Genomic DNA, 18,341 nt, shown 5'->3' on the forward strand with positions numbered 1-18,341 from the left:
GGTATGTGCACCCGATGCCTGTGGCTGGCCATGGTGAAGCCAAGGCCATCGAGGGCTCCTGAAGCCAAAGGCTTTTCAGACCGCAGCATCCGACTCCCTCCTCAAGGTGGCTGCCCTGCCCCAAGGCCCGCAACTCCCTCCCACAGTCCCTGCCTTCTGTCACCAGGGCAGGCGCACGCTGACACTGGTACCGTGTTCCCAAGGGCAGGGCAGAGGCCTTCCAGGGAGTCGGGAGGGGTGTGCAGAGATGGGCAGGTGGCCTTGGGAGAGACCATCTTGGACTCCACCTGGCTCAGGAACAGCAGGTGGAGGACCGAGTTGCCTGGACAGGCAGGTGAAGGGCTGGAGGTGGAGGGTGGCTGGGGGCGAGGGGCAGAGGTGGCAGGGCACTGGGCAGTGTACACCCTAATGAGACGGGCAGCCTGGACGATGACTGGTGTGGGAAGAGGTGGAAATAAAACTTCTCCTGTTGGACAAACTGAGTGCTTCCTGGAGACATCTGGGGCTGAGAGCCCTCCACTAAACCAGCAGCATCTACTTGACCAAAACGCAGAGTCCTGGGCCCACCCTGACCTGCAGGGGCGGAAACTGCACTTTCACAAGACCCCCAGGTGGCTGGGGATGAGCTTCCTCGTGACCCTGCTGAAGAGCAGCAGAAGCCGGGGTCTACAGCACAGGCTCTCGTAGGTGAATGACGGTGTCCCCTGGCACAGTCTGGGGACCTCTGGTTGTCACAGTGGGGTGGCGGGGTGTACTCATGGGCAGAGACCAGGGATCCCGTTCAGCATGTCGTAATGAACGCTCAGCTCTGCAACAAAGTCATGGGCCCAGGTTCAGGTGTCCAGGTTGGGAAGCTGGAGTCTCCATGGATGCAGGAGAGGGTGCCCTGGTACCATTCCGGGCCTTGTCCCCCTTCCCCAGCCCCCAAGCCACACAGAAAAGCCAGACATGGATGAGTCACTTACAGTTTATTTTTGCCTGAAGTATTTCACATCTCTTTGTACACAGCTACGAGACAGTAGTAGCGACCATCAGGTAAAGCGACAGTGTGGGGGGAGGTGGCATGTCTGGTTTCTTCTTCTTCTTCTGTTTTTTTTTTGATTTTGTTTTTGTTTTTGTTTTTTTTTTCTTTTTTAAAATTTTTTTGCTTCTGCTTCTTCCTGCACCGGAGTGCTGTGAAGTACGGAACCGGGGGTAAGAAAGTAAAACCAAACAACGGAAAACAACAACGGAAAACGGAACACAAAACAGCACACTCACACACACACACACAAAAGAAAACCTGGCACGGAAAATGAATTAAGACTGAAACCCAATTTCTTTTTTTTTTTTCCTTTTTTAGAAAAATGAGGGCATAGTAGGGGTAATAAAGTCTACTAGCAAAGTATAAAACGACAGCATGGTTTCCGTCGATCAGGGTTAAATAGATATAAAACAATGACGCTGACTGTGGGCAAGGTCTGGAGGTGCCGGTGGGGGGGACATATTTGTGCTGAACCAACAGAAAAGGGAGCTGGGGGAGAGGGGGACCCAAATAAACCATCGGGGGGCTGTCCTGTACAGTGAGGGCTTGTTAAGAAAAAGCCAACGGTTTATAAAAGAAATGGAGGTCGTGTCTTCGGAATAGGTGGGGAAGAGGAAGGTCTGAGTGCAGTGGTCACGATGGTGCGTGGCTGGGCAGTCAGGCTGGCAGGGCGAAGGACCGCTCTTCTCCCAGGAGACCATGCAGAGGCGGGCATGCGTGAGGGCCGTGGGGCTGGGGATAGGATGGCTGGGCGGCCACAGGTCACAAGTCCAGTCAGGGACAGGGAGGGACAGCAAGGGCTGAGGGGGAGGGGAGCGGTGGGTGGGGGCAGCTCTTCTAGGGAGGGTGGGGAGGAAAGGTTAGTGCCCCCCATCCAAATCTGTGACAGGGGACCAGGAAACAACTTGGGCCTCAGAGGAGCAAGACTATGTTACGGGAACCCCATTTCTTCCTCCTCCCCCCAGCCTGACCCCTACCCGTGGGAAGCTGGAGATGTCTGGAAATCAGAAATACACAGTGGCAGGTGGGGGGAGCAGACGGACGGGAGAGCATTAGCATACAGAATCCTTTACGAAAAAGCAATTAATTTTCCAAGGAGGGTCTTTTTTTTTTGTCTTTTGTTTTTTTCTGTCTTTTTTTTTTGTCTGTTTCCTTTAAAAAAATAACAATAATACTACCACTAACCCAACAGCTGACTGGTTCGTACAGTACTACACGCCAGGGGGTGGGGAGGGGTCAGACTTCATAAATAAGAGCAGGTCCCAGACCCGCAATTTGTCGACATTTCTTAAATAGGTGCATTATTTAAATCTTATGTACAACAAGAACCACTTTGCATAGCAATGGTGAGGACACAGGACGGATGACGTGACTGGTCTTCTTGTCTGATGGCAGGGGCGGATCCCACTCAGCTCGGGCCTCCAGGAGGAAAGCATCCTGGCTGGCGAGATGGCGGCGTCCGAAGTGACAGTGACGATCCCACACGGCTTTAAACACAGAGGTGAAGAAAATCCACCGAGGGCCCCGCCGCCCCCTCCTGCCCCGCTGATGCTCCTCTTGTTGCCACAAAGTCCGCTTTAGATCAGGCCAAAGGTTCCGATTGTGAAGCTGAAAGAATTAGGCGGGGCGGGCGTGCTGTGGACCCCTCCCCCGCCCCAGGCTCCCCTGCTCCCCAGCGGGCGACCGGACCCGCTGCCCTAGGCTATTAGTCAAGAGTCGCTGCTGCAACGTCATCCTGCCACCGCCGGGGCTTCACCAGGCTTCTGTGTATCGGACGTCCACCTCCTTCAGATTGGGAAGCTTGGCCTGTGGACAGCAAGAGGGGTCCCTGTCAGTCACACGGGCCACTTGGGTCTGGAGCCAGGTGGTGCTCGGCTCCACCAGCCTGGGTGGCTTCCTGTCCCTGCCCTCACCTCGGACTCGGCAGGCAGAGGCTGCTGGGACGCCAGCTCTGCCCCTCACTGGCTGCCTGACCGGAGCAAGCCCCCCGGGCTCTCTGGCCTGTTTCCTTGTGTGGAGAACCGAGTCCAGTCTCAGGCGCAAAGGACGGTGCCAGGGGTTGACGATGGCATGCTCAGAGAGCTCAGAGCACCATCCCGGCGTCTACTGCTGGTCTACCCCGCTGCCCGTTCCCCCGCAGCGCGCCATGATGGGGTGGGCCTCGGCTAGTCCCAGGGGACCTGGCTCTGCCCACTGGGCTCCCTACGGACCCGTGGACGACGAGGTTCCACCTCTGCTTCTCTGCGCAGCCTCCTGCCTTCTCTTCCTGCTGCTGTCTCTTCTTGTTCTCACTGTTTTCCTAAAAGCTTCCACTGTACAGAGACAGCTGCCTCCTAACTGCCTGCCTTCCCAGCTTCCCTGGGCACCTGCCAGTGATTCACTGATGCCCGTACACACACGTGCACACGTGCACACGCAAGCGCACACACAGGAAACCCCTCGCTGCCGCGCCCCTGTGCTCAGCAACCCCCAGCAGCCCCCACTACCTGGGCAGGAGCGGCTTGCCAGGCCTGCAGGGCTGGGAGCTCACTCAAGCCAGGCTTTCCAGATGAGCAGGCCCACAGAAGAATCTAGATTTCCAGGTTCTCTTGAAAAACGGGAAGATCAGGCCAGGTGAAAGCCCACCTGGCCCAGCACACAGGCCTCCTGCTCTGGGCCCCTCGACACTGAAGTCACCAGGTTGGTACCACACTTTTCTTGAGGGTGTGAAAATAAAAACTTGAAGAAGTAACTTTCCCAGGAGCAGCCTTCCAGGCACCCTGAACCCCCTGCAGGGCATCTGGGGCTGTTTCTCAGACTGGGGTGAACGCAGGAACCCTGGTGGGGCAAAGCTGTGGCAGGCGTGGGGCCCTGGCGCCAATGTGCAGGTCTGCGGCCCCCACTCAGCAGCAGGGGGAGGACTCAGAGACGGGGAGGGTGGGGTGAGATTCGGTGGCTGTACCCCTGTCCCTCCCGCGTCCCCTGCCTCTCCTCTCCGTGCTTGTCTGGATAATCTTAAGCCCCTCTCTCTGCTCGCCAACCCGCCCCTCTTGCTGTTCCCACTGAGCCCTGTGCCTGCCAGGACTGTGTCCTCCTGGGCAGGGGTCCCGGCAGCCACACCTTGGTGTCCCTTCCCAGCAAGGGCAGTAGGTGCTGGAGGCTTGCCCTGGGAAGCCCTAGCTGCGCAGGAGGTGGCAGCTGGGAGGGGCCGCCGAGGGCCTCAGCCGAGGGCTGCTGGAGGATTCCCTCAAATAGGCTTCCAGGGCACGGAGGTGCCAGTGTGGCTCGTGGGCACCACCGGTGCCTCCTGGCCTTCAGACTCAGCCTTCCTTTCCAGGGTGCCAAGTGCTGGCCTCACCTGCTCCTTCTGGAGCAGCTGGCACTGGCCAGGCCAGGACAGTAGCAAGCCCTGCCTGCCAGCTTCTCCCTGGAGTGCCCGGCCTTCCAGCACTTGGGTCCTGCTCCTGCACAGGTTCTGTTGCCACCCGTCTAGCCAGCAGTCTGCTCCTCAGCTGTGATGGCACCGGCCCTGTGAAACGCTCCGCCTCTTCTACTCCGGTTCCCATACCAAAGTCCTTCCCACACGAGGGCCTGAACGGGCTCGAGGAGCATAACTCAGCGCCCGGGGAAGAGCCCCAGAGGCTTTCCGCTGACTGGACGGGACCCAAAGGCCTCCCTTGAAGAATAAAAACTTCTTCAACTTTTTATTTTCACACCCTTAAGAAAAGTGCCCCCTTTCTGGCTCGGGGGCAACGGCAGGTTGACCTGCTGCCTCAGGGTCTGCCAACTTGCTCTTCCTCTTCCCCTGGGCCTCGCTGGCTCCGCATCCTTTGGGTCTCTGTACCTGGCCTCCTCTTTGAAGGGACGGTTGCTGGTCCCTCCATGCCCCCGGTGGCCCTATCTCCGGCCTTGGCAGGCCCTCCTGGCCTTTTCCTCGCCTGCCCGCCACACCTGCCCTGCAGCCCTCCTTCAGCTGCTGATGTAACGGCCCCTTCCCTGGAGAAGCAGCTCTGTGAGGACACAGCACTGACGCTGGCTGCCGGCCTGGGGTGGGGGTGGGAGGGCATTTACCTTCAGATCTTCGTAGGTGTCGGCCGAGAGCTTGGTGCTGTTCATGTTCAAACTGCAGAGACTCTTCATGGCTGCGAAGGCAAGAGACGGACGGTGAGCCTGCGGGAGGAGCACTGAGGCTGCTGCGGAGTCCCCTGTGCAGACAGGCGGGCACCTGCACCCCAGGAGTCCGCCTCAGGCCGGGGTCTCCGTTCTGAACCTGCCTCCGGCCCCCTCCCTTCCACGGCCCTTCACTGCCTGGGTCAGAGCTCCGCAGACTCGCTTGCCATGCCCCAGACCTGCACAGGCGGGCTGGCCCTTCCCCACAGGAAGCCGGGACACTCTGGCTCAGGTCTGCTCCCCAGACACACGCTTTAAGCTGGCTTGTGCTGGAGTCACGTGGGGATCTGTCGGAGACACAGGTCCCTTGCCCACTCCCAGGGATGCCGAGAGGCCAGTCAGGTCAAGAATCCACATGGCTAATCAGGTGCCCCTTTCCCGCAGGACTCCGAGGAAGACACCTCCTCCAAACCTCATCCTCGCCCCTGCATCCCACCCCAGCCCTGCTGCCCCACACTACCTGAACCTGCCAGGTTGTGACCAATGCCCAGAGCACCTCTTACCCTCTATCCCCATTCCCACACCCCACCACCTCAAGAAGCCCACTCTGATCCCTCGCCCACTGAGCCAGAAAAGGGAAAGCCAGCCACATGCAGATTCCCAGGCCCAGGACTCCCAAGATTACAGTTCACGAGGCCAGGGTCGGGGCACAGGAATCTGCATTCCAGGTTCCCTGAGGACCCCGAGGTGCCTGGTAGGCAGCGCTTCTCAGTCTGGAGGGGCCTGGGAGTGGCCTAGGCACCCGAGTGCGGTGCGGTCTCTGAGGGGCCGGATGGGCTGGGCTCCTCATGGTCTCCTTCTCCATGAGGCCATGCACAGGCCCCTTGCCCTTTGCTCCCACACCCGGCAGGTGCCTGGCAGAGGAGGTGTGCCAGTGCCTCTCTAGCAGACCCAGTCACTCAGCGTGGTGCGGGTGCTGAAGCGAGGGTGAGGACGGGCCCCCCGCAGCCCTGCGACTCACAGCTAAGGGCCAGCAGGCCGGCATCGGTGACCGGGGTCTCGCACAGGTTCAGCACCTGGAGCATGGTGAGGTGTTCCGACAGGAGCCGCAGGCCCGCGTCTCCAAACTGTGGGCAGAGAGACTCTCAGCGCAGCCCGGGACTCCAGGCTGGGAGGAGCTGGAGGAAGGGGCTGGGGCTGCGCACCGTCCCTCCAGGGACCTGATGTCTCCCTGTCCCGCTTCAGATCCAGCTTCTGCTGGGGGCGGGGCCAGGCCAGGGCCTCCTGGAGTCAGCTGCAGGGTCAAGGAGGCTCTGAGCCCAGTGAGCCCTAAGCTCCCAGCAGCACCTGCTGGGCAGGACGGTGGCCAGGGTGGACTGGGTTCGGAGGGCAGGCTGCTGGGAGCAGCGAGCTTCTCTTCTCGAAAATGAGGAGGTGGCAGAGCCTGTGCTTCCCACGACGGATGGAGAGCTCAGGAGGCGAGCCTGGCGCAGGGCAGAGTGGGCGCCACCTGCGCGCTCCCTGCAGGTCAGACCTGCTCCCCGTCTCAGCCCAACTCCCACCAGCTCGACACTGCACGTCCTTGTCCTGGGCCTCAGTATTCCCAATGGTGAGATGGGTCACTGGGGTTCAAGGGCCCTTAACCCGCTCCCGCCCCGGGGATGGCACCGAGCTGGAGGGAGAGGGTGGCGCTTGGGTAGCCGGGCCCTGCGGGCACGGGGAGCACAGGGCAGAGAGGGAGCGGGGCACAGGTGCACACCTGAGTGGACCACAGGTTCAGCTGCTTGAGAGAAGGCAGTTTGATGAGGTGCTCGGCGCAGGCACTGGTCACGTTGGTGAAGGCCAAGCTGAGGTTCTCCAGGTTTCCAAAGGAGCCCGAGCTCAGCAAGCGAGCCAGGTCAGCGTCCTGCAGAGGGAGGCAGCTCAGAGCAGTGCCGGGCCGCCATGAGCTCCCGGGCCCCGAGCCCTTCCACCTTCTCTCCCAGAACCACACGTTCCCGGGCCCTGGGGAGATCGGCTCTGGGCTGCAAACCCTGGGGCCGGGGCCATGGCTGCTGGGCCAGAAGGGCGCCTGCCCCTGAGGATGGCCTTGCGTGGCAGTCACATCCTAAGTCACCGCTCCAGTGCTCTGAGGCGACCCCGTCCCACGAGGTGTGTGTGTGCACGTGCGTGTGCCCGGCCAGACACCTGGCTCCCAGGCACATGCTACACTGATGCCGCCAGAGCTGGCCACGGCCTGGGCACGCTCTCCACCCTCTGCCCCTGAGGCTCAGCTGCCACCTGGCTGCCTGAATTAAGGCTGATCTCCCAGCCTGCTTTGCAGCTAAGCAGGGTCATGTGGAACTTCTGGAAGGGTCTTCAAGGGAGGCCATGGCTGGAGTGTGGGGAGGCTTCTTGGACTGAGGGGAAGCCATGAGTTAAGGACAGTGGGGCAGTGGGACGGAGGAAGTAAGATCCCTGAAGACCTCAGAAAATGGGAGAGGGGACCAGACCTCACGGGGCCGTCATGAGGGTAAAATGAACCAACAGTACAGCAGCTGGCACTCGATGCCCAAGGCGTGCCAGCTCTTGTTACCACTGCTACCAGGACAATGGGGACACCACCACGAACCTCACCGGCACTCCTATCCCTCTACCGACGGACTGAACCCAGGGCTTCACGCATGTGGAGCAGATGTTCTACGCCTGAGCTACGGCCCACATTACCAGTGACGTTTATCACGGCATCTGATTTCTCTACCTGGCTTTCATTTCTCTCCCTGCAACCCACTGACCTCTGGAAGAGCTGAACTGCTACATGCCATGGGGTCCTTTCCACCCTCCCGCCACCGCCCATGCCAGCAGCAGGTGCCCACCACTCCCCAGCCTCCCCGCCCCCACAGAGAACCAAAGCCACTCACCGTGGACTTGGAGGGCAGCGTCAGTCTGGTGGGCCCGCCTTTCCTTTGCTGCAACCGAAACCAGACGGGTCAAGCCCTGTCCTTCTGCTGCCCTGTGCCTCCCCACCCCAGTTACCACCCCTGGGGGAGCCATGATCATGTTCCTGAGCCACCGTGAGCACAGGTGCCACCAATCCAACTCTTGCTGGGGCCCTGGATAAGGTGGAGCTGTAGCAACTCCCTGGCCAAGGGGCGCGGGGCCGGTGTGTAACCAGCTCTCCCAGAAGCCACTGGGTGAGGGCGGCTCAAGACCAGGCATCAACTCCCTGCCCCTTCATCCACTTCAGGCAGCTCAAGGTTGCCCAAGGACAAAAGAAGTGCGCTGGCCAGAGGCAGAGGTGCTGGCATTGGATCCTGGCCATGCACCGAGGCGGGAGGGAGCTGGGCCTGGACGGCGAGAAGGATCCGGTCCCGGCCAGGTTGGGATGAGCTGTGTGACTTTTGGCCACTCGCTTTACCTCTCCCTGTTCACCTGGAAAGTGGCTGGTGGCCATGATGAGCTCCTACGTTTGGCGGCCCAGGTGGAGGCAAGTCCTAGCTCCTGCGATCTGCTGGGGGGTGGGGCACAGGGACTCACCAGCTCCTTGAGCTCCCGCTGCCGGTCGCACAGCTGCTCGTACATGCGCTTGCCCACGTCCGTGCTCTCCAGCGTCGAGATGATCTGCAGCTGGGTGTCGTTGTTGTCGATGATGTTGTACTCCAGCATCAAGCACAGGATCTGCCAGAGCCCAGGGGCACTGAGGGTCAGGCCCGCGGCACCGGGCAGGGCCTCCGCCCCGGAGAGGGGCTTGGGAGGACCTGTGTAGCCGCGGTCCCTGAAAGTCAGCCCTGCTCTCTGCACTCCTGGCTGTGGGGTGCTGGGCAGACCCCAGCCAGCTCCCCACCGGCACAGCAGGGAGCAGCGCCCATGCAGCTGTGAGCAGAGGGCCCTTGGCAAATGGGCAGACGCAGGAGACATGCCAGGCCCCCAGGCTGCCAGAGCCCAAGGATTAGCCATTTCTCCCTGCGGCTCCCAGGCAGGAGAGGCTCAGAGCCTGGGCACAGCTGCAGAACGTGCTTCCCAGATGCCTGCTGCTCTGGTCAATACCCTGGACAGCAGTGCTGCTGAGACCCCCTTTCCAATGACCTCCCCGTTGCCAAGGGGGCCCACCTGGCCAGCCCCTCACAGCCCCTTTCGCCTGCCTCCTGCCTCCCCGCGCACCTTCTCCCCGCCCCACCTCAGTCCCCACCACAGAGTGTCAAGACCAAATCTGGATTCCCACTAGCAGCCTTGGGCTTCCAACAGGCTAAGCATGTCCAGCCAACCTGGCCTCCATGAGCCTTTTCCTGCCACAGGGCCTTGGCACATGCTGTCCCCACAGACTGGATCCTCTGCTCCTTGCACGCTAACGCCTCCTTGGTTCTCACATCCCACCATAACCTCTGCTTCCACAGGAAGCTGGTGGTTTTAAAACACATCTGCAGCTCTCTGACGTTCTTCCCCCTGAGATGGAGTCTAACTCCCACAGCCTGGACTAGCATTCCGGGTCAGTGACTCACTCCTGAGTGGTAGAAAGGGGCAGGCGCGACGCTGCCCGACACAGGGGGCTACGCTACAGAGCAACAGGGCTCGGCCTGGTTCCTCCTGAACAGCTGCTGTGGGAGTCCCAGGCTTTGTGCTGGTGGGGAAGCAGGGACATAGGCCACTTGAGGGCTGGGGGTTGTGCTCCTGGGTTAGTGAGTGGGTGACTCTCAGGCCACACACGGAGAGGCTGGGAGTCCTGGCTATGCCAGCCTTGCTTCCTCTCAGGCCAGGGCAAGAGGCTGTGGAGAGGACCCAGCCCAGCCTCCATCGACTGGCCTCACGAGACCCCAAGTGGGCACTGCTTCGCTGAGCCAAGCCATCCCAAGACCCACGAGCCAAAGGAGTACCTCTGTTCTAAGCCCCATCTGGGCGTGGTGCTAAGGGCCATAAAGGAGCAGACGAGAAACTTCCCGATTCCTCTGACCAACATGCTGGATCACACCAGAAACAACACAGGCCCAGCGACCTGCCGCGTTCAAGAGGCTAGGCTGCTCCTGCCTCGCCACGGTCGCCTGTGCACCTGTGACAGCCCCGAGCTCCTGGGAGCCCCACCGACGTGGACGACGGTCAGGCCGGCTCCTTACCTCCACCATGGTCTGGTTCCCCCTCAGCGCCAGGAGCATGCAGGGGCCCAGCTTGTTTTCCGCCAGCGAGAGCAGAAACTTTTTGGTCTTGTAACAGGAGCCCATGAGGATGTGCACCTGTGAGGAGAGAAGGCCTGGTGAGGGCACCGGGCCAGCCAGGGGCTGTGGCCTTTAGTGACGGCCTCCCGCATGCTGGGAGGAAGCAGGGAACAGGAGTCATGGAGCAGACCCTCCTCATGTCCCGGGTGGACAACTGGACCTTGAGTGACCACCAAACTGTCCCTGGGGATGCACCAGACCCCTCCCAAAGTGGACTCTGAGGACCTTAGGCTGAGTGAAGCAAGCAGGGATAGGACAAATGTGAGCACTGTGTGGGGCCCCGGGATGGGCGTGTTCCCAGAGGCAGGTGGTAGACAGTGGCTGCAGGGCTGGGCCACGGCAGGGGAGTCAGTTTTTAATGGAGGCCAAGTTCAGCTGGGATGAGGAGGAGTTGTGGAGATGGGCGATGGCCACACGTCGGAATGTCCTCAAGGCCACTCAACTGGATGCTTAAAAAGGCTAAAATGGTAACTCTTGTTCCGAGTCCCTCTCCAGCGTCCATGGGGTCTGCTGGCACTTGCTTTTCTGATTTCTCAGCACTGCGGGGGCCAGGTGGAAATCTGGAGGCAGCCCTCTCGCACGGGGCGAGCTGCCACCCGCTCTGCTCCCCCCGCAGCCTGAGAGCTGGCGCAGCCCCTCCCTCTGCCTCTGCCCCTGTCGTTCTGTGGTGTTTAGGGAGGGGTCCAGCGCAGGGGACCCCAGCCCACGAGCTTGGGGGGAGAAGCCTCCTGCCTGTCCCCCAACTTCACACGACAGCAAACGCCCTTCTAGGCTGGGATGCCAGCCTAATCCAGGGGACGCGTCCTTGCCCTGGGAGGCCATGGAAATACCCATTTCCCCCTGTGGCGGCTGCTTCCTCCCTGTGTGTATTTTTCCGCTCCATCACTAACAGGCCTGGCGTACAAACGAAGCCGCCAGGCGGGGAGGCTGCCAGCTCCCTGGGGTCTCACGCCGAGTCCCCGCCTGGAGGGTGGGGGCACTGTGACAGCGGGCAGAGGTGAGGAAGAGCAGGGGCGGGGAGCACCGGCGGGCGACGGGCACTCAGAAAGGAGTCCCACCGCGGAGAGGCGGGGGCGGTGGGGAAGGTGCCCGGGACTCGCCCCCAGAGCGGTTCAGAGCAGCACCTCGCGGTCCTCACCACACTCAGACTCCCACTAAGGCCAGCAGCGCACAGGCGACCAGCGGCGGTGACAGTAGCCACAGCCAGCAGCTAGGAGCCTCCTGCGTGCCTGCCTCACCCAGCATCTTGTCACCAGCAGCGCGACGAGGAAACCAAAGCTGGGAGGGGCAGGTCGCCAGTCTAAGGCTGAGCAGCCAGCACACAGCTGGGCTGCATCTGAACCCAGGGTTGGCCAGCGCCCATGCTCTCTGTGTCATGTGGCTTGGGAGCTCAGAGCTCAGAGGACAGGGCTGGGTTAGCCAGCAGGTGGAGGAGCTGGGGTCACTGGCCACTTGGTGGAGCCTCTGTCCTGGAGGAAGAGGAGTCTGTGTCCCTTTGAGCTGGAAGAGAGGCCATCTGTGACAGAGTGTCAAGGACAGGCTTACAAAGAAGGCCTCAAGGTCTGAAGCTCTCTGGGCTGTTTCAACCCAGGTGGAACTGAGACAACGCTGTGCAGACGAAAAGTGTGAGTGAGGTGCCTGACCCGTGGGAAGTACCGGAAGTCTCCATGGAGGCAGCCACTGGTGACCTCGGAACCCCTACCTAAGGTAGGAAGAGCCTCCCTGACCTCGACCCCCCTGCAGGGACTAAACGAGCTTGCGGGGTTTGTAGTGCTTTCTGGAATCCTTGGTGCTGTGCACTCAGGCCTCTGCTCATATCCTCAAGCAACTGTGGGGCCTGGGCAGTGAACACTGCGGCCTTCAGTGTCCTTGTCTGCAACACAGGGTGATGGTAAGGGTTCCTCCTTCCAGAGCCGAGTGACGCCGACCACGTCGAGCTCAGGTAAGAAACGCGCTCATGACCCTCGGCCACCTTCTTCACGATCAGCACTGCTTCAGGGAGGATTCGCGGGCAGGCCATGCAGGGCTGGGGACAGCTCTTCTGCTGGTCGGGAGGGCAAACCCGTGCCTAGTGCAGCTCCTGGCGCAGCCTGCACTACATACCATGCTGGCAAACAGCTCCCCGTCATCGTCACAGGCCACCCCTCCAGGGCTGTAGAGCTGAAACCAGCCGTCCTTGCCAGCCCGCACGCTGAGCAGGCACGAGTGCACCTGCGGGCAGAGAAGCAGAGCCGTCGGTCTCACACGGGTGGGGACACAGACCCAGATCACACGGGAAAAGGGCAAAGGCCCAGGCAAGTCCAGCAGGCCTGGGACTCCCACTGGAGGAAGACCTTTGGGGAACGAGGGTCTCCACACTCTGGGGACTCCACCACTCCATCAGCTCCCTGGGATGGAGGCCAGGGCCAGCCACGTGGCAGACAGCCAGCCAGGCTGGACGGGCCTCCGCTCCCTTCCCTAGGCTCCTCTGGAGGCTGCTTCCCTCCTGCTCCTGCCTGGGTCTCTGCCCTCCTTCCCGGCCCCCCTCGCTGAGGCCCTGGGCAGTCTCGGGGTGGCCGTGGTGTTCCAGGTTTCACCTCCTGCCACTCTCCCTCTGCCTGGGGCCCTGCCGCCCTCCTCACGAGGTCGCATCTTTGCCTCCTTCTGAGTCTATTCCCTGTCCACTGCAAGGTCTCAGTCCAGGGTGGGGACAATTTCAGCACCTCAAGCACAACCTGGAATTCCTTCCCAGAGCCGAGTGCGCACTGAGGTGCATGTGAGTGGGAGGAATCCCGGCCACTCCAGCACCACTGCGAGGAGAGGGACACGGTGACCCGCACACAGCCTCTGCTTTCGTGCCCCTCCCTCCCTGGCCTCAGAAGCAAGCTGCGAGAAGGCTCGACCTTATCCTTCAGGAGGAAGGGCGACCTGCTGCCAGGAGTCACTCGCTCGCTCACAGGTGTCAAGGTGGCTGCAGCCCCTGCACACGCAAGCACAAAGCCAGGGCAGCGAGCTTCCACGCTCCCCTCTGAGCTGGCGGACTCCAGCGCTGACCTGCCTCCCTCCCAGAAGGCACAACTCAAGGTGTGAAGTGTTAACCAACATCCCTCGGGCTCCACTGAGGGAGAGGGAGGGAAGAGTGAAGGGAGGAGAGTGGGAAACAGTAGAGAAAACCAAAGAGGCCAAGAGGAGAACAGGCCACAGTGACAGCCCGCGGGCGCATGCGGGGGCAGCAGGCTGCTTCCCAGTGGCCACTCCCTGTGCCGTGGCAATGGCCCTCCCACGGTGCTCTGCCTCTCTGTGACTTTGTTCTCCAGACTTCAAAGTCTGTTTGAATACAGGGTCCCTTCCCAGAGAGTTCTGAGGCTGTCCTCACACAGTAAGAGTGGCTGGGATAATAAACCCCCAGACACTTGCTGGTTCCAGCTGTCCCAAAGCTCCTATCCACAGCGAGGCCCTAGCAACTTGGCAAGACCCTGTCTCAAGTAAAACACAAAAAGGACTGGGGGTGTGGCTCAGTGGTTAAGTCCTCTGGGTTCAATCCTCAGTATCAAAATAAAATAAAATAAAATAAAAGTCTTATCTGGCGTTTCTGCTTTTCCCCCAGAGACCCGAGGACACTTCTGGAATCGGCATCTAGAATCTTGGTGTTTTAGAACCAGATCCTTCCAGAACTAGGCTTTACAGCGGGGCCATCAGAACCACACGGGGTGCTGAACATGGAACCATGAGGGGGCAACAGGAGGGGTCGGTCTGATGGACACGCTCCTTGGTCCATGACGCCCGGAACTTCCCATCTGGAGCCTGACCGACTGTGGGTTCTGGGACATGGAGACCTGTAGTGCGTGGACACTGGCAAGGCCTGTCTCTGTGTCCCCAGATGCCTCAAACCCTGCGTCCTCTGCCCTCTCTAGACCAGGTCAGTTTCCTGGTCCCACCTCAGTGCATGCAGCCAGGTCGGGCCCGCTCGGCGTCTCTCCTCCAGGAAGCCTCCTGGTGCTTCCTCACCCTCCCCTGCCCTGCTCCGCTGGGCACGTGTCCAGGTCCTTCCCAAGAGGGAGTCAAGACCTATCACGTTCCAGACCCTTGCGCAGAGAAAAGGTCCAGAGCTCCCGGACTTAGGGTGGGACGCAGCCAGCTGGTAATGGGCTCGGACTCTGCAGCCAGGCTGGATTGCCGTGCTGCCTCGGCCTCGTGCCCGCTGTACAAGCTCAGGGTCGTGACATGAGCTCAGTCTCAGCTTGGAAAGCGGGTAATTCTGACCTGAGGATAATGGGACCTCCTCAGGTGCTGGGAGGTAACAGAACACACGTGCCTGACACAGGACAAGCACGTAATGACGGACAGCAGCGGCTTGCTGCATGGAGCAGTAAGGTGACAGCTGACGTCCTGGCCGTCAGGCCTTGCTCACACACAGGCTCTGGGATGGAAGTCTAGCTTTGCTGAGGGACATGTGGCTACTTAGGGAGGCTCTTGGCCACCACCCCCAGGAAATAAAACCTGGCTTGGAACCTAGCTCAGATTCCTCCTCGGCCTGCCGATTCCTGGAGCCGCAGCCCTAGGCAGGCTCACAAGTGGCTCAGCTCAATCCGCCGGGGGAATCGCTGACATCACAGGGGCCTGCATGCCGGCTAGGGCTCTGCACACCAGGCAACCGTACCACACCCTTGGTAAAGAGGCGGCCCCTGGCAGAGCCTTGGGAGCCTCTGAGAGGCCTTGTGTGACCACTGCCCCTGACGTCGTGCCTCCCTGCAGAGAGAGGCTGGGGTGTGGCTTGGTGGCAGAGCATGCGCCTTGCACGTGGGAGACCCAGGCTCTATCCCCAGCTCACCTCTTGCCGCGGGTCTTCCGCAAACCTCTGAATCACGTACTTCAGCTCCCTGGAAGAGAGGTGGCAGGCAGGTCACGGCCGGCCTGGGTGGATGGCAGGGGCGGAGGCAGGGGGTGGGGGGGGGTGGGTTACGGAGGAGCATCAGGCAGGGCCGACAGGGAAAGGCATGTTTCCAGGATGCTCCTGGCCTGGCGTGGACAGGCTGCGGAGAGCAGCCAGGGGGAGCCTCTGCTGCCTCTCAAGAGGCACAGGGCTCAGACTGGACCGGAAGGAGACCGGCCATGGAGGGTGACCCCAGAACAGAGGACGTGAGGCCAGGTGGAGGTGAGGAGGGTGCCGCCGGAGTACTCACTTGGTGAACTTCTCGTGCGCGAGCGCTCTGTACCGAAAACAAAGGGAACGCGGCAGTTAGCAGCACGCTTCCTAAACGCTGCCTCCACAGTTCGCCCTGGGCGTGTCTAGACTTTGTGTCTGACTTGGAGAACGAGGAGGGGGTTGAGAATGCAATGCTGACGTTTGTCCCCACTCAGAGCTCCAAACAAAGGCCTCCTCTGAGGAGGTGACAGATCCTAGTACGGTGACAGGCTGAGCCCCTGCCCTCCTGCCACAGCCATGGCACTAGCCGGTGCGCGAGCTCGTGCAGCGCACGTGGGCTCCAGGGACCAGGTGTGTGGTTAATCGCTCCACAATCAGGGCCTGGCTGCACTAATTACCACTGCACATCGGCAGGCAGCAGGGGACCATTCTTCAAGCGAACTGCATCACGGGCCACCGTCAAGTGCGTCCCTGGGCCTGTGGGGAGAGTGGCTGTAGCCAATGACGCCACAGCCCTTCCGAGACCCAAGCAGCTCTCAGGAGTCAGATTTCTCTGGTCTCCAGACCTAGGTCCCGTGGGGACAGGCCGGGCCAGCAAATGGGGCAATTACCGGTGTAATGCCTCCCTCGGTGGAGCTGCATTTCATAAACACGGGCTCCTTAATGGGCTCCGGAGAGAGCCCCAGCAGGCCCCCGAGGCCTGGCCTCTTCACATCTATCAAAACAGACCTAGAGGCACGCAGAGACCTGGGCCCCAGGCAGAGCTCTCGGCTCCTCGGGGCCCTGGCCACAGATGGCACTCTATTTTCCTGTGATGCATCTGATATTGGGATGCGGGCTGGCAGAGAGACAGAGTGTCCATTTCAGACCGAATGCACACTGGAGTCTGAGCTAATCACCACTAACGGGCGTGATCAGAGGCTTCCCACGTTTCACCACGCTGCCAGCAGACAGTTGTGAGTGCATCTGTCTTTTGGTCTCACCGACTCTTTGAGACAGGAGTGGCAGGTGTTACTTCCCATCTGACGCATGCTGACGCTGCTAACTTACTGCTGCAAGGCACCATGGGAAGGCAGCTGCCTCCTGAGCGCCTCCCATCCTCGCCACAAAACCCCAAGGCCTCTAGGGCATCCACCCTGCTCTCCCCTGCTCTCCGCGGACTGGCTGTGCCCTGCAATGACGCTGCCCAGGAGGCTTCCTCGCGGAGGTTCAGGGGCAGTGGACTTACTCTTTGGGGAAGGGAATGGGCTGAAGCAAGCTGGCCAGAGACGGTCTCCAGTCATCGTAGTCCGACCTAGAATGAGGAAGCAGGAGGTGAGGGAGGTCGTGAGGGCACGGCTGTGGACGGCCATCCTGGCGTCCTGGCTGGGCGGCAGGATGAGATGCCCGTCCGGCGGGTTCGCCCACTACACAGTCCAGGAGTGGGAGGAGGCCACAAGGGTCTCATGTCCACAGTGTGGTGTGAGGTCACCAGCAGACCCTGGCCAGTCTTCCAACGGCAGGATCAGCTACCTACTCCCCAGGATCTCAAACCAGCCCCACCTCTGAACAAAGGTCTTGCTGTCACCTCTCTTGAGCCACCAGGAGGGATTAGGGACCAAATTGTGTCCATCCACCCAAATCGACATTGAAGTTCCAGTCCCCAGTACCTCCAAACGTGACCGTATTTGGAGATCAGGCCTTTAAAGACGTGTTGAGTTAAAATGTGGCAGAAGGTGGGCCCTGGCGTGCCCAGCGAGAAGCCTCGGGAAAGGCCACCCTGCTGACACCGATTCCAGTCTCCTCGGAGTGGAGAGGAAATGCGCTTCTGTGGGTCACGCCATGTGGTCCTCGGGGTCCTGTGACAGTCGCCGAGCACACTGACACGGGGCACAGGTGAGGCCTGCAAGGCCGTGCTCACCTTGGACCAGAACTGGAGGGACGGGTGTGGGCGCCATGCTGTTTGACAGCAGTTCAGGGGACCCTCCTATCTTACTGGACGCTTCTATTCCTGCTTCCAGACGATAGCTTTCTTCTTTCTACAGCTGAGGCTAATGGCAGTCACAGTAACAATAAAGAAAGCTAATGGAAGCTGCGATTTCGTCGGCCTTTCTGCATGCGCGCATTAGAGCTATACACCTCAGTTCATTTGCTCTTCACAAGAGCAACCAAGTAGATAGGACTATGACGGGCCCTACTGAACAGATGGGGAAGCCTGAGGTTCAGAGAGGTCAAGCCAGCTGTCGGGGCTAACACAGCTCTGGCTGAGACATCAAATCCTGGCTTCCCTGGCTGCAGAGCCTTGGCTCTCACCTGGCCAACAGCCTGTGGCCAAATCTTAGCAACACCAACACACACGTGGGTAAAGGTGGGTGAGACCCCAACCAGAACAAGGGCAGAGCACCTACAACGACTATTTCATTTCATTCAACCCTTGAGAGGCTGCATCCCTCCGGAGATGCGTGTGGCCGGTGGGCTGCTGAGACAGCCACACAGCTGGGGGATGATAGTTCAGGTTCCAGCACACCACTCCACCAGGTGACACCAGGTGCCAGGGTGCCACGCCCAGCCTAGCCTCTGGGCCTGACAACAGAAGTGAGTGCCCCGTCTGCGTTGGCCCACGAGTCTGCAGGGGTAGCCCAACTGAGTCCCAGTTACCCGGAGAAGCTGCCAGGGGCTCGCAGAAGGACTCCTCTGCATACAGTCTTAATGCCACTGAGGTTCTGCCTGTCTCTGAGTCGCCGTCACCATTACAACTGACCATGTGCCGCAGGAGGGAAGCAACCCCTGGGAGGTCCCTGGGTCAGTGGGGCTGCTTCCCGCCCCACCAGCACAGCTTCTAAAAGAAGCAAGTTTACTGCCAATTTTTGCCCCAAGAAGTGGAGCAAGAAGGTCCAGAGACCTTCGGGGGCGGGCGTGCCAGTGTCTGGGTCGAGAA

General features: G+C 60.6%; 1 protein-coding gene across 1 annotated transcript in view; it reads right to left on the bottom strand.

Annotated features, from left to right (window-relative positions):
• Positions 1–1,046: 1,046 nt before the first annotated feature.
• Positions 1,047–18,341, bottom strand: part of Cmip (c-Maf inducing protein) — a 199,469-nt gene continuing 182,174 nt past the window's right edge. Inside the window, exons 11-21 of the mRNA XM_047527816.1 lie at positions 16,653–16,718; positions 15,462–15,488; positions 15,110–15,158; positions 12,403–12,510; positions 10,201–10,317; positions 8,630–8,770; positions 8,014–8,061; positions 6,873–7,019; positions 6,135–6,240; positions 5,075–5,145; positions 1,047–2,830 (exon numbers count right to left, since the gene is read on the bottom strand). Of these exons, the coding sequence (XP_047383772.1) occupies positions 2,777–2,830; positions 5,075–5,145; positions 6,135–6,240; positions 6,873–7,019; positions 8,014–8,061; positions 8,630–8,770; positions 10,201–10,317; positions 12,403–12,510; positions 15,110–15,158; positions 15,462–15,488; positions 16,653–16,718 (934 nt within the window). The 3' untranslated portion in view covers positions 1,047–2,776. The remainder of the gene's footprint in view (positions 2,831–5,074; positions 5,146–6,134; positions 6,241–6,872; positions 7,020–8,013; positions 8,062–8,629; positions 8,771–10,200; positions 10,318–12,402; positions 12,511–15,109; positions 15,159–15,461; positions 15,489–16,652; positions 16,719–18,341) is intronic.

This window comes from Sciurus carolinensis, chromosome 16 (assembly GCF_902686445.1).
Source record: "Sciurus carolinensis chromosome 16, mSciCar1.2, whole genome shotgun sequence".
NCBI lineage: Eukaryota > Metazoa > Chordata > Mammalia > Rodentia > Sciuridae > Sciurus > Sciurus carolinensis.